General features: G+C 42.8%; 2 protein-coding genes across 3 annotated transcripts in view; one reads left to right on the top strand and one right to left on the bottom strand.

Annotated features, from left to right (window-relative positions):
• The first annotated feature begins 7,406 nt into the window (after nt 1-7,406).
• LOC102215883 (synaptogyrin-3-like) lies at nt 7,407-14,082 on the top strand. The gene is made up of 4 exons (XM_005746975.1): nt 7,407-7,724; nt 8,920-9,154; nt 10,646-10,791; nt 13,102-14,082. The coding sequence occupies exons 1-4, from the start codon at nt 7,620-7,622 to the stop codon at nt 13,327-13,329; spliced, it is 714 nt and encodes a 237-aa protein (XP_005747032.1). The 5' UTR covers nt 7,407-7,619; the 3' UTR covers nt 13,330-14,082.
• Nucleotides 14,083-14,431: 349 nt separating this feature from the next.
• The window catches only part of LOC102216182 (voltage-dependent T-type calcium channel subunit alpha-1H), a 60,135-nt gene continuing 55,950 nt past the window's right edge, over nt 14,432-18,616 (bottom strand). For both annotated transcript variants that reach the window (XM_013914314.1, XM_005746976.1), the window contains 2 exons: nt 17,972-18,534; nt 14,432-17,403 (listed from right to left, as the gene is read on the bottom strand). In XM_013914314.1, the coding sequence (XP_013769768.1) occupies nt 16,762-17,403; nt 17,972-18,534 (1,205 nt within the window). In that variant the 3' untranslated portion in view covers nt 14,432-16,761. The remainder of the gene's footprint in view (nt 17,404-17,971; nt 18,535-18,616) is intronic.

Raw genomic sequence — 18,616 nt, forward strand, 5'->3', positions numbered from 1 at the left:
TTCCTCGACCGTTCTCTAGTTACAGCCGTCGTGGTCTGCTGTGTGGCAGGTAGAGTGTGGACCCAGATGCAGGACACAGAAGGCAGAAATAAACTCATAAAGTTCACTAAATGTTTACAAACGTCAAGAAGTCAAAAGCAAAGAGAGACCACACCATGACACATCTTTAAACAATGAATGTTTATTCATCAAAACTACTTATTGATCAAATAGACATGTTCAAAGCACCACAGTGGTAGAACGATATCACACAGCACCGTCACATGATATTAAACAGAAACTGGCAACAGGGCTCTGTAGAGTGAGCGATCATAATGAAGCAGTTTATGTTGTGATTCAACCTGCTCTTCATATTTCAGGCCACCAGATGTCACCAAAGACAACTGTGTTGAAAAGTTTCAAGTAATGAAACCTTTTTCAGTACAAGCTTCAGAAAACTTTATTTGGACATCAGTAAACAAAACAACATCAGAGCAGGACAGAAACAAAACAGACTGAAGCAGGACTCCAGGAGAACAGGGACAAAACAGCAATGAGGGGTTAAATACATGTAGGCAGAGTGGAGACAGCTGAGGAAAAACACACAGCTGAACTAAATCTGATAACAAAAAATGCTGAGGTGTAATTAAACACTAGACACAGGAGACAAAGGCAAAGGAAATAACTGAATGCAGGGACAGAAACATGGACTTGACACAATTCAATTCAATTTTATTTATACAGCGCCAAATCACAACAACAATCGCCTCAAGGTGCTTTGTATTGTAAGGTAGACCCTACAACAAAACTGTGGCGGAGGTGTGGTCCCTGGCTCAGCTGCAGGGGAGGAGTGGTGCAGTGAGCTCAACGGGGCGGTGCTGGGGAGGCAGGTGAGAATACAGCTGGCGGCGTTTGGTCTGATGACAGTCTTCTTTCCCCTTTTTTAGTGAGACGGGAGACGAGAGGAGGGGCTGGAAAAAGCTGAGACGGGCGCCATCCAGACTGTGAACTGTCACAAAAAAGTCAGAAATAAACGTGACATCTCGCTGTATCGAGCCGTGTGTGTGTGGAGTGCTTTCTACAAATACGTACAGAGAAAAACCCAACAGTCATATGAACCCTCATGAGCAAGCACTTTGGCGACAGCGGGAAGAAAAACTCCCTTTTAACAGAAAGAAACCTCCAGCAGAACCAGGTTCAGGGAGGGGCGGCATCTGCTGGGACCAGTTGAGAGAAGGAAGACAGAACAAAAGACCTGCTGTGGAAGAGAGACAGAGATGTGAGACTTTATGAAACTAACACTCTTTGGATTTATTCCTTCTCAGGGTGGTGGCTGTGACAGTCTTGTAATCGTTATTAGTCATTATGGAAACACAGAATCATGTAAAACAACTGCCTTGTTACAAACAGAGAATGATTTAATAGAAGTTGTTGCTTTTCATTGAAGGACTCACACACAAAAGCTTTTGATGTTCTAAGAAGCACTAAGTCAAAATCACTCTTTGCTTGAATCAGTTGACCTTCAGAAGTTAAATTCGTTTCTCTTAATATGATTTCAAGACACACAGGTGCTCCACACAGCTGGATCTGCAGTTTGTGAGGAACAGCAGCACTCGGCCTACATTCTGTTTTACAAGAGAAACATAAGAAGACACAGCGTCTTATCCTGAAGTGTGAGAGGCTGTGTGCTATCACCTCGTTAACTAGTTTTGTCTTCATTCTCAGTTGTAAAACAGGATGTGGAAGGAAGCTAAGGTCGTCATCATGCAGAGAAGGAACAACAGTCGTCCCAGCCATTAATTGCCGACTGGAGGACAAATATTAGTAAGTGTTGCCCTTAGGAGGAAGATTTCTTCCTCCAAGAGGGAGTTTTTTCTGCTACATCACACCAGATAACTGTCAAGATGATATTTTCTGGGCCAAAGGGAGTCCAAATAGAATGTCCAAACTAGATAAACAGAATCAGCATCAGGATAGTATTAAATAACAGTACTGCCACGTCAGTTCCAGAAGAAGATAGTGTGTTCCACAGGGGTGTGTACTGAGCCCTCTCCTATACTCACTCTACACCTACGACTGCACGGCCACTAACAACTCCAACATCATTGTGAAGTTTGCGGACGACACTACAGTGGTGGGTCTTATCACAAACAGTGATGAGACAGCTTACAGGGAGGAGGTCAGCGCCCTGACCCACTGGTGTCAAGACAACCATCTCACCCTCAACGTCGCAAAGACAAAGGAGTTGATAGTGGACTTCCGGAGGTGCAGAGAAGTACACACCCCCATCACCATCAACGGCGCTGCTGTGGAGAGAGTGAGCAGCTTCCGCTTCCTTGGTGTACATCTGGCTGAGGATCTTACGTGGTCAGTACACATAAACAAAACAGTGAAGAAGGCGCAGCAGCGCCTCTTCTTTCTCAGGAGACTGAAAAGATTCGGCATGAGCCCCCGCATCCTCAGGACCTTCTATCACTGTGCCATTGAGAGCATCCTCACTGGATGCATCACCACCTGGTATGGCAACAGCACCGCCTACAACCACAAAGCTCTCCAGCGAGTAGTGCGGTGCTCTGAACGGATAATTGGAGGTGAGCTTCCCTCCCTCCAAGACATCTACAGGAAGCGCTGCCTGAGGAAAGCGGGGAGGATCATCAAGGACTCCAGTCACCCCAGCCATAAACTGTTCAGACTGCTTCCATCAAGAAGGAACACGTCATAGACACCTCAGCTTCACTACTGGAACTTTAACATTATGCACTCCATACTGTACAGTAATGCCACTGTTTTGCACATGTCTCAACTCTGTATATTTTATATATTTTATTTATTGTTGACTCTATTTAATTTGTAAAATATGTGTACACACACACACACACACACACACACACACACACACACACACACATAGAAAAATATTTAGTATACACATCCAGAAATGCATATACTATTATATATTGTACATATATTTATTAGTTTCAGATGTAGCCATTCTTGTATTTTGCTTGTTTACATTATTGTATTTTGCACAACTCTGTTGCTTGTGAAGCTCGCACACAAGAATTTCACTCACATGTGCTGTACCAATGTACCTGCACGTGTGATGTGACAATAAAAGTGATCTGATCTGATCTGTTGTTGTTGGGGTATAAAACTGTACGGCCTGATTCAGGGTCATCCTTTCTATGAAGACAGATGACTGCTGTGTGTCACGACTCAATCAACATATTCTGTCCCTAATTGTTACAAAATGTAGTAATGTCAGTGCTACGTCAGGGCGCACTATTTGACTATAAGCGCTCATCATTTGATCAAAGGCCGAGCGCAGAGTGCCATTATGAGACTGCTCCAGTGGAAAATCTTCCTTCTAGTGAAGTGCTGGAACCAGCAATCCACCCTCCCCAACTGTCAGTCATCCTTGCGTCACTGCTGAACGCGGCACAAAAGCCACGTGTTCCTATTGGTCGAGAACGCAGTTAAACTACTAAACCCCGACCAATCAGTTCCCAGATTTAAGGGATATGCTAGCCACCAACTAACCGCAACTATTACTCTACATTACTGTAATCACAACACTTTTCAGTATTGCAGTAATGTAGCATGTTACTGCACTAAACTCTGTAGCTACATTACAGTTACAATTATGTTGTTACTTGTATTACAAAGGTTCTTCAGTTATCTGAACACCAGTTGGTTAACAAGAAAATAAATAAATAAAACGGGCATTTCTTTGTATGCACTTCCACTACAGTCTGATTTCAGTTGTTTGCTGGAGGAGCAAAACAGTTGTTTGGTCTACAGGTTTTCAGAATGGAGATATTGACATTATTTGTATTTTTACTGTACAAAGAGGCAAGAGCATGATGGTGAAATAAAAGCTGAGTCTGAGAAAGAAACAAATGGATTATACTGCTAACATCTGCACAGGCAGCATGCTTACTCATAGCTTGGCTAGTTTTGACGTCTATGAGGACCCCAACCCAGGAGCCAGACCTTCAACGGGTAACAAAAGCAGTGATGAGCATTCAGGCTTGCAGCATTGTCAACATTCCCACAATGGACTCTCTACAGTGGCCCCGAGGGGCCAAAAGGACCGCAATTTAAGAAAACGCCAACAAATATGATAGTAAGATTCTATCTAAAATTCTGGCTAATCGATGATTAAACCGGGTAATAACCTCTCTTGTACATGTAGATCAAGTTGATGTCATAAATTCACGCTCTTCAGCTGATAATATTAGGAGGTTAATTGACATTATGTGGGCGGTTCAGGACAGTCATTCTCCCATAGCTGCGATTTCATTGGATGCCGAAAAGGCATTCGACAGAGTTGAGTGGAGATATCTATTTGCCACTTTGGAGTGTTTCGGTTTTACTAAAAGCTCTATTAACTGGATTTAGCTTGTATATGTAGACGCCAAGGCATCAGTACTTACAAATGGAATAATAGGGCCTCCTTTTGAACTAGGTAGAGGAACTAGGCAGGGCGATCCCCTCTCCCCACTCACTTTTTTGCTCTGGCCCTTTAGCCACTGGCAGTGGCTATTCGTAGGGAGCCCAATTATCCAGGTGTTAGTATAGGGAGAGACTGTCATAAACTGTTGTTGTACGCCGATGACATTTTGCTTTTTATATCAGACCCAGAAAAGTCTTTTCAGTCCTTGCAGGTAATAATAAATACATTCTCAGGTATTTCTGGTTGCAAGGTGAATTGGACCAAGTCAGAGGCCCTTCCGCTAACTAGTTATTGCCCTAGGTCACTTTTTCCAACCGGTATGTTTTCCTGGCCTCAGAAGGGCATTAAGTATTTAGGCATTACCTTCCCACCTCACCTGTCAGACGTGATAAAGATAAAATTTTGAACCTCTACTTAGCGATATGAGAATTAATGTTGATCGCTGGTCTCAGATGTATCGTTCGATGTGGGGAAAGGTAAATGTAATAAAAATGGTATGCACACCTAAGTTCAATTATTTGCTGCAGGCTCTACCAATCCATGTTCTTTTGAAATACATCAAACAATTTGACCAGATTTGCAAAGCATTTATATGGAGTATTAAAAAGCCTAGATTGAATTTGAGAAAACTGCAGAAACCAGTAGACAGAGGTGGGTTAGGGATGCCCGATCTACTTTTATATCATTATGCTTTTTCTCTTAGGCATTTGGCACATTGGTTTTTACCCCCTGAGAAAGCGCATACTTGGTTCTCCATTGAAAGTACGGCATCGCCATTTACACCATTATATAGCTTATCAACTAATCTGTTCCCCCACATCCAATCACATCTGGTATTTTCTCATTTAAAAGAAGTATGGAAAAGAATGTCCAAATTATTCAAATTTGACCTACATCTCAACCAATCTGCTGGTATTTGGTATAATCCCAAACTTTCTATCACCAAGTTACCTTTCTTTTGGAAGCTCTGGTTTCAGAGAGGTATAACAGTGCTGGGGGATCTTTACGAAAACAGTACATTTAAATAATTTGAAAAACTTGCAGAAGAATTTGATTTACTTTGGCAGGAATTTTGGAAATACCTGCAACTAAGACATTTGATGGTTAATACATTTGGCTCATCCGCAAAGTTCCCTTTAAGCTGCGATATTCTGGAGGAAATCAAAAAAATCTTTGGGTGTGGACAAGAGGCATCAGCTTATTACAAAATGCTTTTATTAGCTTCTGATCCTAACACACTGTCCCTCAAAAGAACGTGGGAAATGGCTTTAAATCTCAGCTTCACACTGAGGAATGGAATGGCATTCTTAGGAATCTGAAAAAAATGTCACGTGAACTGCGTTCAAGATTGGTTCAATTTAAGATTTTAAATAGAGTTTACTGGACACCCTCACGGTTGCACAGGGTGGGTCTAGCGACTGACGATGCATGCTGGAAGTGTCAGCAGGATAGTGGCACACTTTTACATTTGCTTTGGGGATGCTCCAAAGTCCAAGATTATTGGACTCATATTCACACTGTAGTAGAGAAGGTTATAGGCCATTTATGAACAGTCTTTATGTACTAGGAGACCCTTCAGCTTTGGGTCACTTACCTACTCCTCTTGCTCATTGGGTACAAATGGCTATTACGCTGGGGTGGAAGCTGTTGGTGAAATAGTGGAAGGCCTCATCGACTCCTGCCTTCTCTCAATGGTATATTTCTTCGGGACAAGTGGCAGCTTACGAAAGATTATCATATAGGCTGCTAAATAGACTGGACGACTATAATGACAAATGGACCAAGTACCTTTCATATACAGGTCTCGGTAGTACACGTATCGAGCTAAAGTAGTTAAGGTCGGACTAATCACAATAGCTGTAATTGGGTTTATGGAAAAATATTGGCATCATTGTGTATTTATGTTATTTTGGATTCTGTTTTTGATGAGAATATGTACTGATTCTCAATTTATTTTGCTATTTTAACTGTGTTAAGGAGTGGAATGTCCATTCTGTTATCTTGTAGGTTTTTGTTGTTTGTTTGTTTGTTTGTTTGTTTGTTTGTTTGTTTGTTTGTTTGTTTGTTTGTTTGTTTTTAAATATTAAAATCTAATAAAGTTCAAGTGGGAAAAAAAGAAAGAAATCGTGAGCAAATAGAAAAACCCAGGAAAAGCAGACAAAACACAAGCGAAGTAAGAAAAATGAAAACAAATTAGAAAATAGAAAACAAAAACAGAATTGTTTCTAGGGACACAATGCTCAACAGCTAATAGCAAGCATGTCTTATATGAATCGTTTTAAATTCACATTGCCTTGAATTTTTTTCTTCTTCTTCTCTTGAGCGAGTCTCAGCGCGGTCCTTTTTAGGTTTTGTGCCAGTGCAGGGGCTGTCGGACATTTGAAGACCGCGAACGTTTAAAAGTAATAAGCTTTTATATGTGTGGATCTAGAGCAAAGTGAGTGAAAGCGAGAGCTGTGTGTCAGTATCATTCATTCATCTCTCCTCACTAGTTCCCCTGTTTAAGGACACAACAAGACTACATGCTTGTTTGGCCTGTGATTTTAGACAGTTGTTGGGCAGTTGCTAGGCAACGCGGTGACGTCGTGAGCACGCGAAATGAAAGTTTTGTGGAGGTGAATAGACGACGTTGTCCAGAAATGTCAGTGATAGGCTGCTGTGCTGAGGTTTTATCCATGTATAAATGCAACAAACTGCAATCTGTGAGCCAGGAGGAGCAAACAAAGGGCAGAGATTCCCTTTAACATGGGTTCAGTTCACTCTGTCATAATTCGTTATGCAGTTTTTTCAGATTTATTATTTATTTATTCAAAAATAAATGGCCTATTATTTGGTTTATTATATATTTATATTTGACATGGGTTTATCGCTATTTTTTTAAAAATAAGGTACACATGTTATCGATAATATTAACATATTTCTAGCAATAAACAAATTACATAAGGATATTCAAGCTCGCGTTGATATTTTGGGTAAACAGGCGTGACACCCAGAAACCACGCAGCATATCGGTGTTAAGCTGAAGTCACGGTGAGTGTTATATTGCCGCAGCCTGTGCCGAGCTGCTGGCGGTGACGCGTTGTGACTTCACACGGAGGCTGGAGTAGGACGCCGCCGCTCCGCGCAGCTCACACCGACTCGTCTAGTTCTCTCGGCTGGAGTCAGGCATCAGAAAGCCGGAGGGATGCAGCCAGCGGGCGCGTACGGCGCCGGGAAGGCCGGGAGCGTCGCCTTCGATCCGGTCGCCTTCTTCACGCATCCCCGCACCGTCCTCAGACTGCTTTCGTGGGTAAGCCTCCCCTGCACTGTGTGGGTATCTTCATCAATGGATAGGCCTACCTGCAGCCCCCCTCTCTGCCTCGTTCCCACTTACATCTGTCCGGTGTTTCATCCACTCACGTCTGCATTTTACACCAGTGGGCTATTTTTGCAAAAGGCTGAGTGTCTGAATTTCAGCTTTTACAGCGCTCACATCATTTCAGCCTCTGGCACAGAGGCTACAGGGCTGCCTCTTTGTGTCTGGATGGAGCTAATGTGAACGCTCGGGGATAATAATGCCCCCCAACCGGAACGTAACACCTCTGTTTTCTCTGTGCTGTGCTGCTGTGAGTCACCATACACGTTGCCATACAACATTTCAGGAGCACAGGAGGCAATGTGCTACAGATGAGCAAAAGCAGAGCTAGTTAACAAAGCACGCCAGCCCTCCTTTCCCGTGTGTGTCCTTCATAATTCAGCTCATCATATGTCAGCTAGTCACTGTTGCTTTTCTATTTCTATCCATCCATTTTTCTTTGACCTATCCAATTAGCACCCGCTGTATGAAAGAAGACATTAAGTTGAATGATTTCACCATTAGTCTCCAAACTATGATTTGAGCCTAGTCCTGAGAAGTATTAATGACATATGAGATCTCTGTGGACCAAATGAACAGTGTAAAGCTGAATTACAATCACACAATACAAAAGTGGTGTAGCTGAAACCTGCAAAGCTCATCCATGACACTTCTTTGTCTAACTGAAAAGGATTTTAGGGTAGCTCCTGATATTTGGCTACAGATTCATTAAACAAGGGTGCTTTAAAAACTAACAGTTTTATCTACCTCTGGCAAATGATTCAATTTGTGTTTTATAAATAAATAAAAGGAAAATTCTTAGTGCTTCGAGAAACCAGTTGTCTTTGAAAGAAATCCCATTCTTATTACTTGGTATTATCTTTACTCAGTTTCTGTTTCCTTTTATATCGGAGTTCATTTTCTGCACGGTGTGTCACATGATGACATTTAAGTAACTGGCACAAGTGTTTGTTTTTGTTGTAATTTGGGCGACATAACCCTTTTAAAGTATCATCTAATTGTGGAGAAGAAGGATATCCTTGGTCTTTGAGCTCTCAACCTCAGGAATGCATGGCACTGGCGCGCCGGTGTGAGTTAATTCTCTTCTGCGTGTCAGGTAATAAACCGGCCAACACGTCTCTCCCTGCAGGTTTTCTCCATCGTGGTGTTCAGCTGCATTGTGAATGAAGGCTACATCAACATCGGCAGCGAGCGTTTGCTCTGCATCTTCAACAACAACGCCGACGCCTGTAACTTCGGTGTCACCGTGGGCGTGGCCTGTTTCCTCGGCAGCATCTTTTTTCTCATCCTGGATGCTTACTTTCCCAGCATCAGCAGCGTCAGGGACAGAAAACGTGCGGTCCTGCTGGATCTCGTCTTTTCTGGTACACAGTTATCACAGGCCGAATATCGTAACACACAACGTAGAGCTAGGTCCAGGAGCATTTGAGGTACATGTGCTAGACATCATCTTTTGGATATTTACAAAGCAGAAAATCCTTATATTTAAAATTATCTTGGCTTGCCCAATTACTTTTTACACCCCTGAATCCTAAATACAACACTTTTGTTAAACCCCTTAAATTCAAGCGGCAAGTCGATCAGTTTCAAATAGGCAAAACAAAAGTATTAAAGCCAAATCTCAAACATTTTAACAACAACATTTAAATATCAGGCATATAACACTGTATTCTTTAATCTTCTGGGAACTGCACATCTTTACTTTCAGCCAGCACTTGGCTTAGCTTAGCAGAACACTGGCAGCTAGCCTGAGTCCTGCCCGAAGACAGTAAAAGAAGTGCAGTTTCAATAATACACATCAGGCTTTCTATGTAATTAAAAAAATGCTTCTGTAGTAAATGAAAGAAATCTGTCAGCATGACTCTTTAGGCTTAAAATGCAAGAAATGAATGTGTAAAAATTACAGAAAAAATTGTGGTAGCTCATTGAGTAAACTGTCCTGTGATTGTAAAATAGGAGGTTTTTTGTAATTGACAGAAAGTGTTGCTTTAATAGATGGTCAAGAAACATGAAGATTTCTGTCATTTAATGTCCATGGTGGAGGTCTGTGTCATTCATAAAAGCTATAAAACATCTGAAAATACAGTTCATATTTTCCAAAATTGTCCAGTGGGCTGGATTGGTACTTTACTGTGGGGCCATTCTGGTCCCGGAGCCTTATGTTTGACACCCCTGTTTTAAAGGAAAGGATTTTTCTTTAACAGCAGCATGAGCTTCACCTTTGTGGTGTTGAGTGAAACAGCGCATAATTTAGCACACATTCAGGTTGCTGTTGGGATAAATTGTAATAGCTGGTGATTCAGTCCGTGGTCATTAGTACACATTTTCAATCTATCCAATATGAAAAACAAAGACTAATGATTGTCCTTCCTCAGCTAACAGTTTGTGTTTATATCTAATTAGGAAATGTTAGCACACTAATAACGCTCAGCTAAAACTATTGATCATATATCATGCTTACTGTGAGCACTGTGAGCAGTGCTGCACTAAACGTAGCCCATGACACCTGTTAATTCAGCGGCTGAAACTTGATTTCGTATGTTTAATAGTTATCTGAAGCCTTCAGTGCAGAGAAGCTGAGAACATCAAAGGAATTAAATATATTTTTAGAAGGAAAAAAACATGAATAGAGTATAATCTTCTTTCTTTTTTGCCTTTTACAATTTGCTTCATAATCAAGTCAGAAAAACAACAGAGAGCAGAATCTCTCTTTAACATGAAAGGAGACAAAATTCATCTTTTCTGGTTCTCAAATAGACTGGAGACACTTTTTTCTGTAAAAAGTCGAACTGGGAAAAATGTGGTAATTATGAAGTGACCCTGCATCTAAAAGGCCTGTTTTCCTCTCCTCAAAGGTATTGCATGTTTCCTGTGGTTTGTCGGCTTCTGTTTTCTGGCCAATCAGTGGCAGGCGACCTCTCCGGAAGAGCTGCCGTTGGCGCAGGGCTCCGACGCAGCCAGAGCCACCATCGCGTTCTGCTTCTTTTCCATCCTCTCCTGGGTGTGTATGCTTACACCTGTCGATTCCCACTGCCCTCTTTGTCTTTTGCACGCCTGTGAGCATGTGGTTATCATCATCATCTGATATTTGATCACCTGCATGCTCGCGTGTGTGTTTTCAGGGTTATCAGTGTCTGCTGACCATGAACACATTTAAGAGCGTTTCCTTCACGGAGGTCGAGCAGCTGCTGCCCACGACCCCCCCGGCCCTCTCTCAAGTCTAACACTGCCGCACACACTTGGTTGACCTGGGCAGCTTCCAGGCGTCGGTGCTTGTTTGACCGTGTGTGTGTTTGTGTAGTTTTGCTGACAAAGCATCTCACTGCTGAGAACTACATTGCAAGAATATATTTCAACTGAGACAGTTAGCTCATTTATTATCCCCTGGTGACTCAGTAGAGCCTGTTAAAACTAGCTTAACACCAACCTATAGCAGCCATTCATCTCACTGTCATCGGATAAGCTCTAATTGTGTCAAGGAAGTGATTTCACTTTTTCAGTCTGTCGAGTCATTTATTAACCATTAAGTTGAAAAGGACTCAATTGTTCCCCTGCAGAGGGTTAGTAGCGGGTGGCAAACAATCATATTAAAGGTTCGGTCGTCTTCAGGCTGTAGCTACTCTCTGGAGGGCATTACTCATTAAACATGATTAGCGAGTGACACCTTGTAGTTGTTTGGGCTTCAAGGCTGTCATTTTTTTTGACAGGAAGCTTGTGTTTGAAAGCAGTTAAATCTGCATATAACCTTGTGTCGAACCAAAGAGGGTCTGTGTGAGATGATGATAAACAGCCTAGTGTCTCGCTTAAGTCACAGGTCCTTGAGTTTGAGGTTTTATCAGATGCACAGTAGTCTATAACAGTACAAAGAAGGATTTCAGTACTTTGAATTGTTCTTTTAGCAGCAGCTGGGATGGACTGCTCTCCCACTGTGACACTAAACTGGGGAAACTGGGATGAATTTTCCATTTTGTTATCCCAGTGTAGAGCCAGTGTGGGTGTGAGAACTTGGTATTTCATCTGTCATTAAAATGAAACCTGAGGCATTTTGAGAAGGTTTCCAATTGTAGGCACAGTGTGAGTGACAGGGAGCCTAACACTGCTATAATTAAATGCATGTTTTATGCCCAGTTTCAGTGTGATAGGAGACACTCGGGTTTAATAAAAACAAATAAATATAATCTTACAATAATGATCGCAGCGCATTTATGTCTATGTGTCTGCATGTGCACTGTCACACATACACACAACGATTATTAACATTCATATGTTGTTCGATTTCCTGTATATTGGATTCATTTTATGAGTCGCCTGCAAATGCAATATCAGGTTCTCTGTTTGCATTCGTTTCAGTTTTCCTGTTCAACATATGTTGCCCATACTTAACGCTCACTGTTTCCTTGCATCTACCTACGACAGAATTTCTTCCGACTCACCACTAAATACACTAAGTAAATATAATTTTAAAAATAGCCCAGGCTTTAAGTAGTTAACATATTACTTATTTTCCTCTGTAAAACCATTAACGCAGCGGTCCCATTCTGTCAAATGAGCCTTATAGCGTCCATAACTCAATGAATAAGAGCAGCTTTTAGTTTAAAGAGTTTAGTTTAGCATTATATCTGTCATCATCTGGGTTTTGTGAGACTTCAGAATCAACCGTATTTTTATGAGAAGGTGGATTGCTGAGGTATCAGGTAATGTTAGCCAGCCTAGTCATCAAGTTGCATACATAGACTTTGTGTCACACAGTCACAGATACTTGCTAAATGGTGTTAAATAACATGCAAATAAAATACCTGAATGTCACCACAGATGAGCACAGACTAAATATGGCCTGATTCACACATAATTTTAAGCCTTCATACCTTCACTGTTATTGCGATGTTATTAAGGAGGTAAATTGGCTATGGAGACCAAAACATAGTATAGCAGGCTGTAAACATGTTTATTTCTGATGTAAAGTTGGGCATTTTAACATGAGTGTCTCACTCTGGGAGCGAGCTTCGAGTGGCCACTCGAGGAACTGCAGTTTGATTTTTCAGCTCTGCAGGTTTTTATATTGTTACATTGCGCTGTTGTTTCATTGAAGACTCTGAAACTGCGTAATGGAAAAGCACAACACTTAATCCCAAGTGGTGTAAACCTTCTTCTTCTTCTTCACCTTCGTGCTTCTTCTGTCCATTTTTCGTCACTGCATCTTTAACCAACCCGTGCACATCTGCAGGCTTCTCTACAAACAGAGTGTTACTCAGCGTGTGATTAACAGTGTTAACCGTTAACATGTGTGTGTCTGCGTGTGTGTTACTAACAGGCTGTGCTGACGCTGAGTGCGCTGAGACGCTTCTTAACCGGCAGTAACTCAAACTTATTCACCTGGCAACACCTGGATCCCATCCCTAGCAACACTCGAGCTACACCATACCCTATTGCCAATGGCGCTACCATAGTTACCACAAATCCCTATCAAGCTCCGCCCTTCACTGAAACCCTGGACCCCCAGAAGCTCACACAGCAGAGACCCTTGGCTCCTGCCTTCTAGAGACACACACTCAGGGAGAGAAGGACGAGATGTACACGACATGGACAACTTCCTGCCTCACTGTTGAGCGGTTTCTCCGTCCTCTCCTGGGATTGGCAGGATTTTGGGTCATGTGAAGCGTGATATGTTATCACCATGGCAACTGCTGGCTCAGCTTAGTTATTTGTAACTGTCTGTGTCAAGAATTCCGTCTTCTGCTCATGCACACACACAGATACCGGCGCACGCAAACACCGCTGTACTCCCTCACACCTGGAAACAGATGCACACACACACACACCCAAACACACACCTGGAAACACATGTACATACACCTGGAAGAACACACGCTCACGCCTTGACTGCATGTTCATATGGTGAAGTGCAGATTAACATAGATGTAGATGCAGTGATGGTGCTCCATCTGCCTTATTAACAGATAACTTAGCGAAGGAAACATGGAGGACAGGGAAGCTGTGTAGCTATCTATTTCTGTTTGTCCTCAGTCAGCCTGGCCTATCACAAGCTGCCCTGCTGACACGTGAGCTCCCATTGGCTGAACGTCAAACAGAAGGTCGGTTTGACCAATAGATTGTGAGCAAAAAGAGTGAGGCCAGGCAGACCTTGCAGAAAATGCTACATTTTCTTAGCAGGGGAATAAAGGCAGGACTGCTTAATGCATTTTGTATGCTATGGTGTTTTAGTGTGAAATATTCATGTGATTCAATATTTTATTGTGATATGCTGAAGTGGTATTTGAAAATAAAATCTATCTACTACCACCACCAGAGTCTGCCTTTGTTTCCATTATCTTTAAATAACTTCTTTGCTTCCTGCAACATGAGAACACATTTTTTTGAAAATAATCATGTGTTGCGACAAAGATCCGGGGACGTGTTAGCATACTAATCACCATTTGCTGGAAGAAGGCCATAGAGTGGTTAAATTCATTAGCGGCAGCAGGCAGCTGCTGTGTGTTATCATTATTTTTAGATTAGGAGGCACGTGTTGAAGACTGCGAATGTTTCCGCTTCTGTTTCTTTTTACCATCTTGACACACGAGGAAAGGACAGAATTAGAAGAAAGGTTATTGAGTCAGATAAAAGTCAGACAGGAAGTGGTTTTATTCCAGCACTGTCCAATCATCTCCTCTCTTTGTATCATTCCCCGCTTCCATTAATATGCAGGAACATTAAACGGCATTATGAACATTTGCATCATCCACCATCATCATCAATCGTTACAACTGGCACCCCTCATCATCCATCCTCGTCATCACCAGCAGATAAATTGACATTCAAAAGTGTAGAAATTCACCTTTGTAGTTCTCCTACCACCCACTGTGTTAATAAAATAGATTCTTGACCTTTTCTACAAAGTTTTACGCATTGTTATGTCACCTGAATAAGCCCTTCTTTTACATCTGCGTCTGTCTGAATCACCTCTTCAAATTTAAGGGGCCAGCAGAGGGCAATCTAACTCCGCAAAGCTCTGATCGCACCACACTCAGCTGTGTCTGAACTACCTCTACCCTGAGAATACTAAGACGGAGGGGGGGTTGTGAGAAAACGGAGCTGACTGAATGTTTTGAGTGGGTGGGATCGGGGGGAAAGCGAGGTAGAAACTACTAAGGCCTAGGTCACGCTACATGATTTTAACTTAAAGGTTCAAAGAGCGGATTGATTTTTCAGGCTGTCAGGGTCGGGTGCATACAGGCCAAAAATCAACAAGACATCAAGGTTTTCTCAGGCCATGAGCAATCAAGCGACACCCAGAAGTTTACTGTAGGCCGTGATGAATGAAGAAAAAAACCCCTCCAAAAACCAAAAAACTGAAGATGAATCATATTGAAAATCAAAAACTATCTTTAATATAAAATTTCCTATTATAATATATCCAACAAGCTGCTGTACAGGATTCATTATTACTGTTGTGGAGGTATAAGTCTCTTATAAAACGGCATTGTGCCTGCACCATTCACATACTGCAGGTGTTCAGTTACAAATTATTATTATTTTTTATTACGTTTTGTAATTCTACTGCTTAAAACCACATTTGTAAACATAAACTGTCATTTCTGCACCACAGAGAACAAAGTGGGGAAAAATTCTATTCAAGTACCGGTTTGCAAATTAGGAAAATCATCAGATCTTATTAACTGAATGAGAGCTGAAACAGCTTGTTGATCAAAGGGTTAGTCAAAAGAAAACAGTCGGCAACTCTTGATATTGATAACTGACGGATACATTTTCAAGCAGCAATGCTGCGAGGGGTTCTGCTAACTCATCAGATTTGTTAGTTTTACAGCTTTTTCTTACTTACTAAGACATTACTCCTAGCCTGCTGTACCACACCATGGTAAGGTGGTTAAGTCAAGGAGTTGGGGTGATACTAAGACTGAGACATATTGTTGAAATCACTTATTTTCTTTAGGATTATTCATCATCTGTCCTGTAAATAGATGGTTTCATACATGCGACTCTATTTAGAATGTATGTCTTTACACTGAAACAAAAGGGGAACATTTTGAGGTGTTTTTCTTTTATATTGTTCAATGATTTTACTATTTCATTAAGATCAAACTGGGTTGTGTGTAGCCTAAGAACTTAAATGACTTTGATCCTCTTGATCCAAAATCATAATAAACTGACAACCTGCTGTTTGGTCTTTTTTGTCGGGGTAAAGAAATCCCAGAACAGCCTACTCTGTTCACCTGGATGCTGCATTTTCAGTGGGAAAAACATTTAATCACTAATCCTACTGACAACTTCAGTCATTTGACATTCAAAAATGTGGAAATTCAACAGTCTTCAGTCACTTGGATGGCTGAAAAAGTCATTTATCCCATTAAAAAAAAAGCTGCAACCAGATGAACAGAATCGAGTGCCTTGGGTTTGGTATTTTCACAGAGGAAAAAAATGTGATTAGACGTTACCGTGATCCGGTTATGTTGTGTGGACTAACAGGTAGTTGCAGCCCCAGCTGTGTGGTCTCTTTGTGTAAAACAGCAGACCAGTCACTAACTTAACCTGCAGTGCACCTTCAGAGTAGTTTTGTACTCTGACCTGGGCTTGAGGTGCGAGGAAAAGGATGAGCGAGTGGAGCAAGCAAGGGGGAGGGTTAGTGTTTGAGTAATATAGCTGCAAAGTGACTCTATGAGTGAACTAAAGCTAGAACTATGAGAGAAGAAAAGGAAACTTCTTCTTGTGTGCATCTCGTGTGCATTCGGCACAAAAGGGGTCCAAGTCTTTGAACACATACACACTCAGTACACACACAGTCTGAGTCCTGCTCACACAACCTATGAAAACCTTGTGAGTGCAAGAGGCGAGGGGCGGGACAGGAGACGGGTATAATCCTGTTTCCGGCCGCGGCTCCCGTCCCTCTCGTGCACTAAAGCAGCACATTCGGCTCCTCCACTTCAAAGAATGACCAATCCCATCACAGGTTTGTTTAGTCTTCCACAGAACTTCCCTCCGGCAGATTAGGAGAGAGGCTTGTGGCGTCAAAAGACAAAGTCCGCCTCCTCAGCTCAGCGCTGCTGTCAGTTAGTTGGGTTGCGACTGGAACTGGCTCCTCCCTGGGCGGCGGGCTCATTCGCTGCTTCCTGTTCCTGCCTGAAACCGGGGACACCGAATGGCTGAGGCGGCTCCTGTGCTCCCCGGGACTCGGGGTGAGGTGTCTGCTTTTGTGCGGGGAGCTGGTAGGTTGCGTGTGAGAGTGAACAGAGCTGTTAATACAGCTGACCTCTGCGTCAGCGTCATCTGGCTGCGGGGCGGGGTCTGAGCCAGGAACGGGGCTGGCTGCTCTGGAGTCACAGAGTGGAACTGATACCTTCAAACTCTTCTCAAAATCTGCTTCTGGCTGAGAGCCACAGGCTGTCTGCTCAGGTACGTGTTCTTGTGCAGCGGTATCGCTGTGGCTCCGGCTGTGGCTCCTGCAGGAGATGACCCTCTGCGAGTGCGCATATTTCATTGTGTGAACGCTGGACGACCGTTGCCGTGGCGGGGTGGAGGAGGCTGCGGGCACAGTGAGTCGGGGCTCCGCCAGATCGTCAGCTGAACTCTGATCCAGAGAGTCGAGGCGCACGGCCTCCTGCGGACACAGCACATTCACAAACACTATGAGATAGCCAATCGCAGACTGTTGTAAAGTGCGTGTAGGCTTGTGTGCTGCAGATCAACCTGGAGCAAAAGATGGAATACTAAAAAATACATTTAGATAATTTTTTGTTCCTTACAAACACAAAAAGGGCCCAAAATTGATTATAAGCAACTACCACCCACTTCAAAGTTTGCAGACGTTGCGATTTTAAATTTTTTGGAGAGATGCCCTCTAACCTCTCAGCTTGTCTTTACGTTCTTTGATTCCGATTCATTCCCATAAAATTAAAAAGCACCATCTAAATCCTTCGAATCTCACCTGGCTTATTTAATTGATTCAAAGGGAAACTGTTAAACTTGTAGAACTAAACTAATATAACTGTCTTCCTCTCCTCACCCCCAGCAGATATGTTATTATAGGGTCTTTACCTTACAACATAAAGCAGCTTGAGGCGACTGTTGTTGTGATTTGATACTTTATCAATAAAACTGAACTAAACTGAGCTGAAAAAGGTTTGCAGTGTGTTTGTGTTCAGCTATCATCATCATTAAAAACACACCTGTCTCCTTAACTGTCTGCTTGCAGCGCGGAAGGATGCTGGTCTCCTCATGGCTGAACTGTCAGGGACGTAGGAGGGGCTCAACTTGTTTCTGTCTAAACTGTCTTCGGGACTGAGCCAGTAAGAAGGACGCCTGCCGCCGCCGCTGTGCGTGGGGCTCAGTCTGAGCGACGGATGCCTGTCTATGCTGTGGCTGGACATGAGCTTCGGCCGCTCGGCGCTGGGATCCGGATTCACCCTGTATCCGTCCATACTGTGAGCAGAGCTGAGTCTGTGTCTGTTGATGCGATGCGCTGGGCTGAATCTATATCCATCTATGCTGTGAGCTGAGTTCAGTCTGTGTCTCTTGGCTCTGTGAGTGGGGCTAAACCTGTATCCTTCTACGCTGTTGGCTGAGCCGAGTCTGTGTGAGGAGTGCCTGTCGATGCTGTGAGATGTGCTGAGGCAGATCATTGGCCTTGAGCTGCGTCCAGACCCCAGTGAAGCGTGACTGATGGCTGGCAGAGCTCCTGGAACCTGCAGCAGGGAGCCGCCTCCACTGGAGCCCAGAGATGACATGGAGCCTGCAGACAGTAACGTGGATTATGAAGATGACAGCTAGAACAAAAAAAAGCAAGACTTTAACCGTTAGATGCATTTTTTTTT

This window comes from Pundamilia nyererei, unplaced genomic scaffold (genome assembly GCF_000239375.1).
Source record: "Pundamilia nyererei isolate P.nyererei 1_Seehausen unplaced genomic scaffold, PunNye1.0 scaffold00186, whole genome shotgun sequence".
NCBI classification, from domain to species: Eukaryota; Metazoa; Chordata; class Actinopteri; order Cichliformes; family Cichlidae; genus Pundamilia; species Pundamilia nyererei.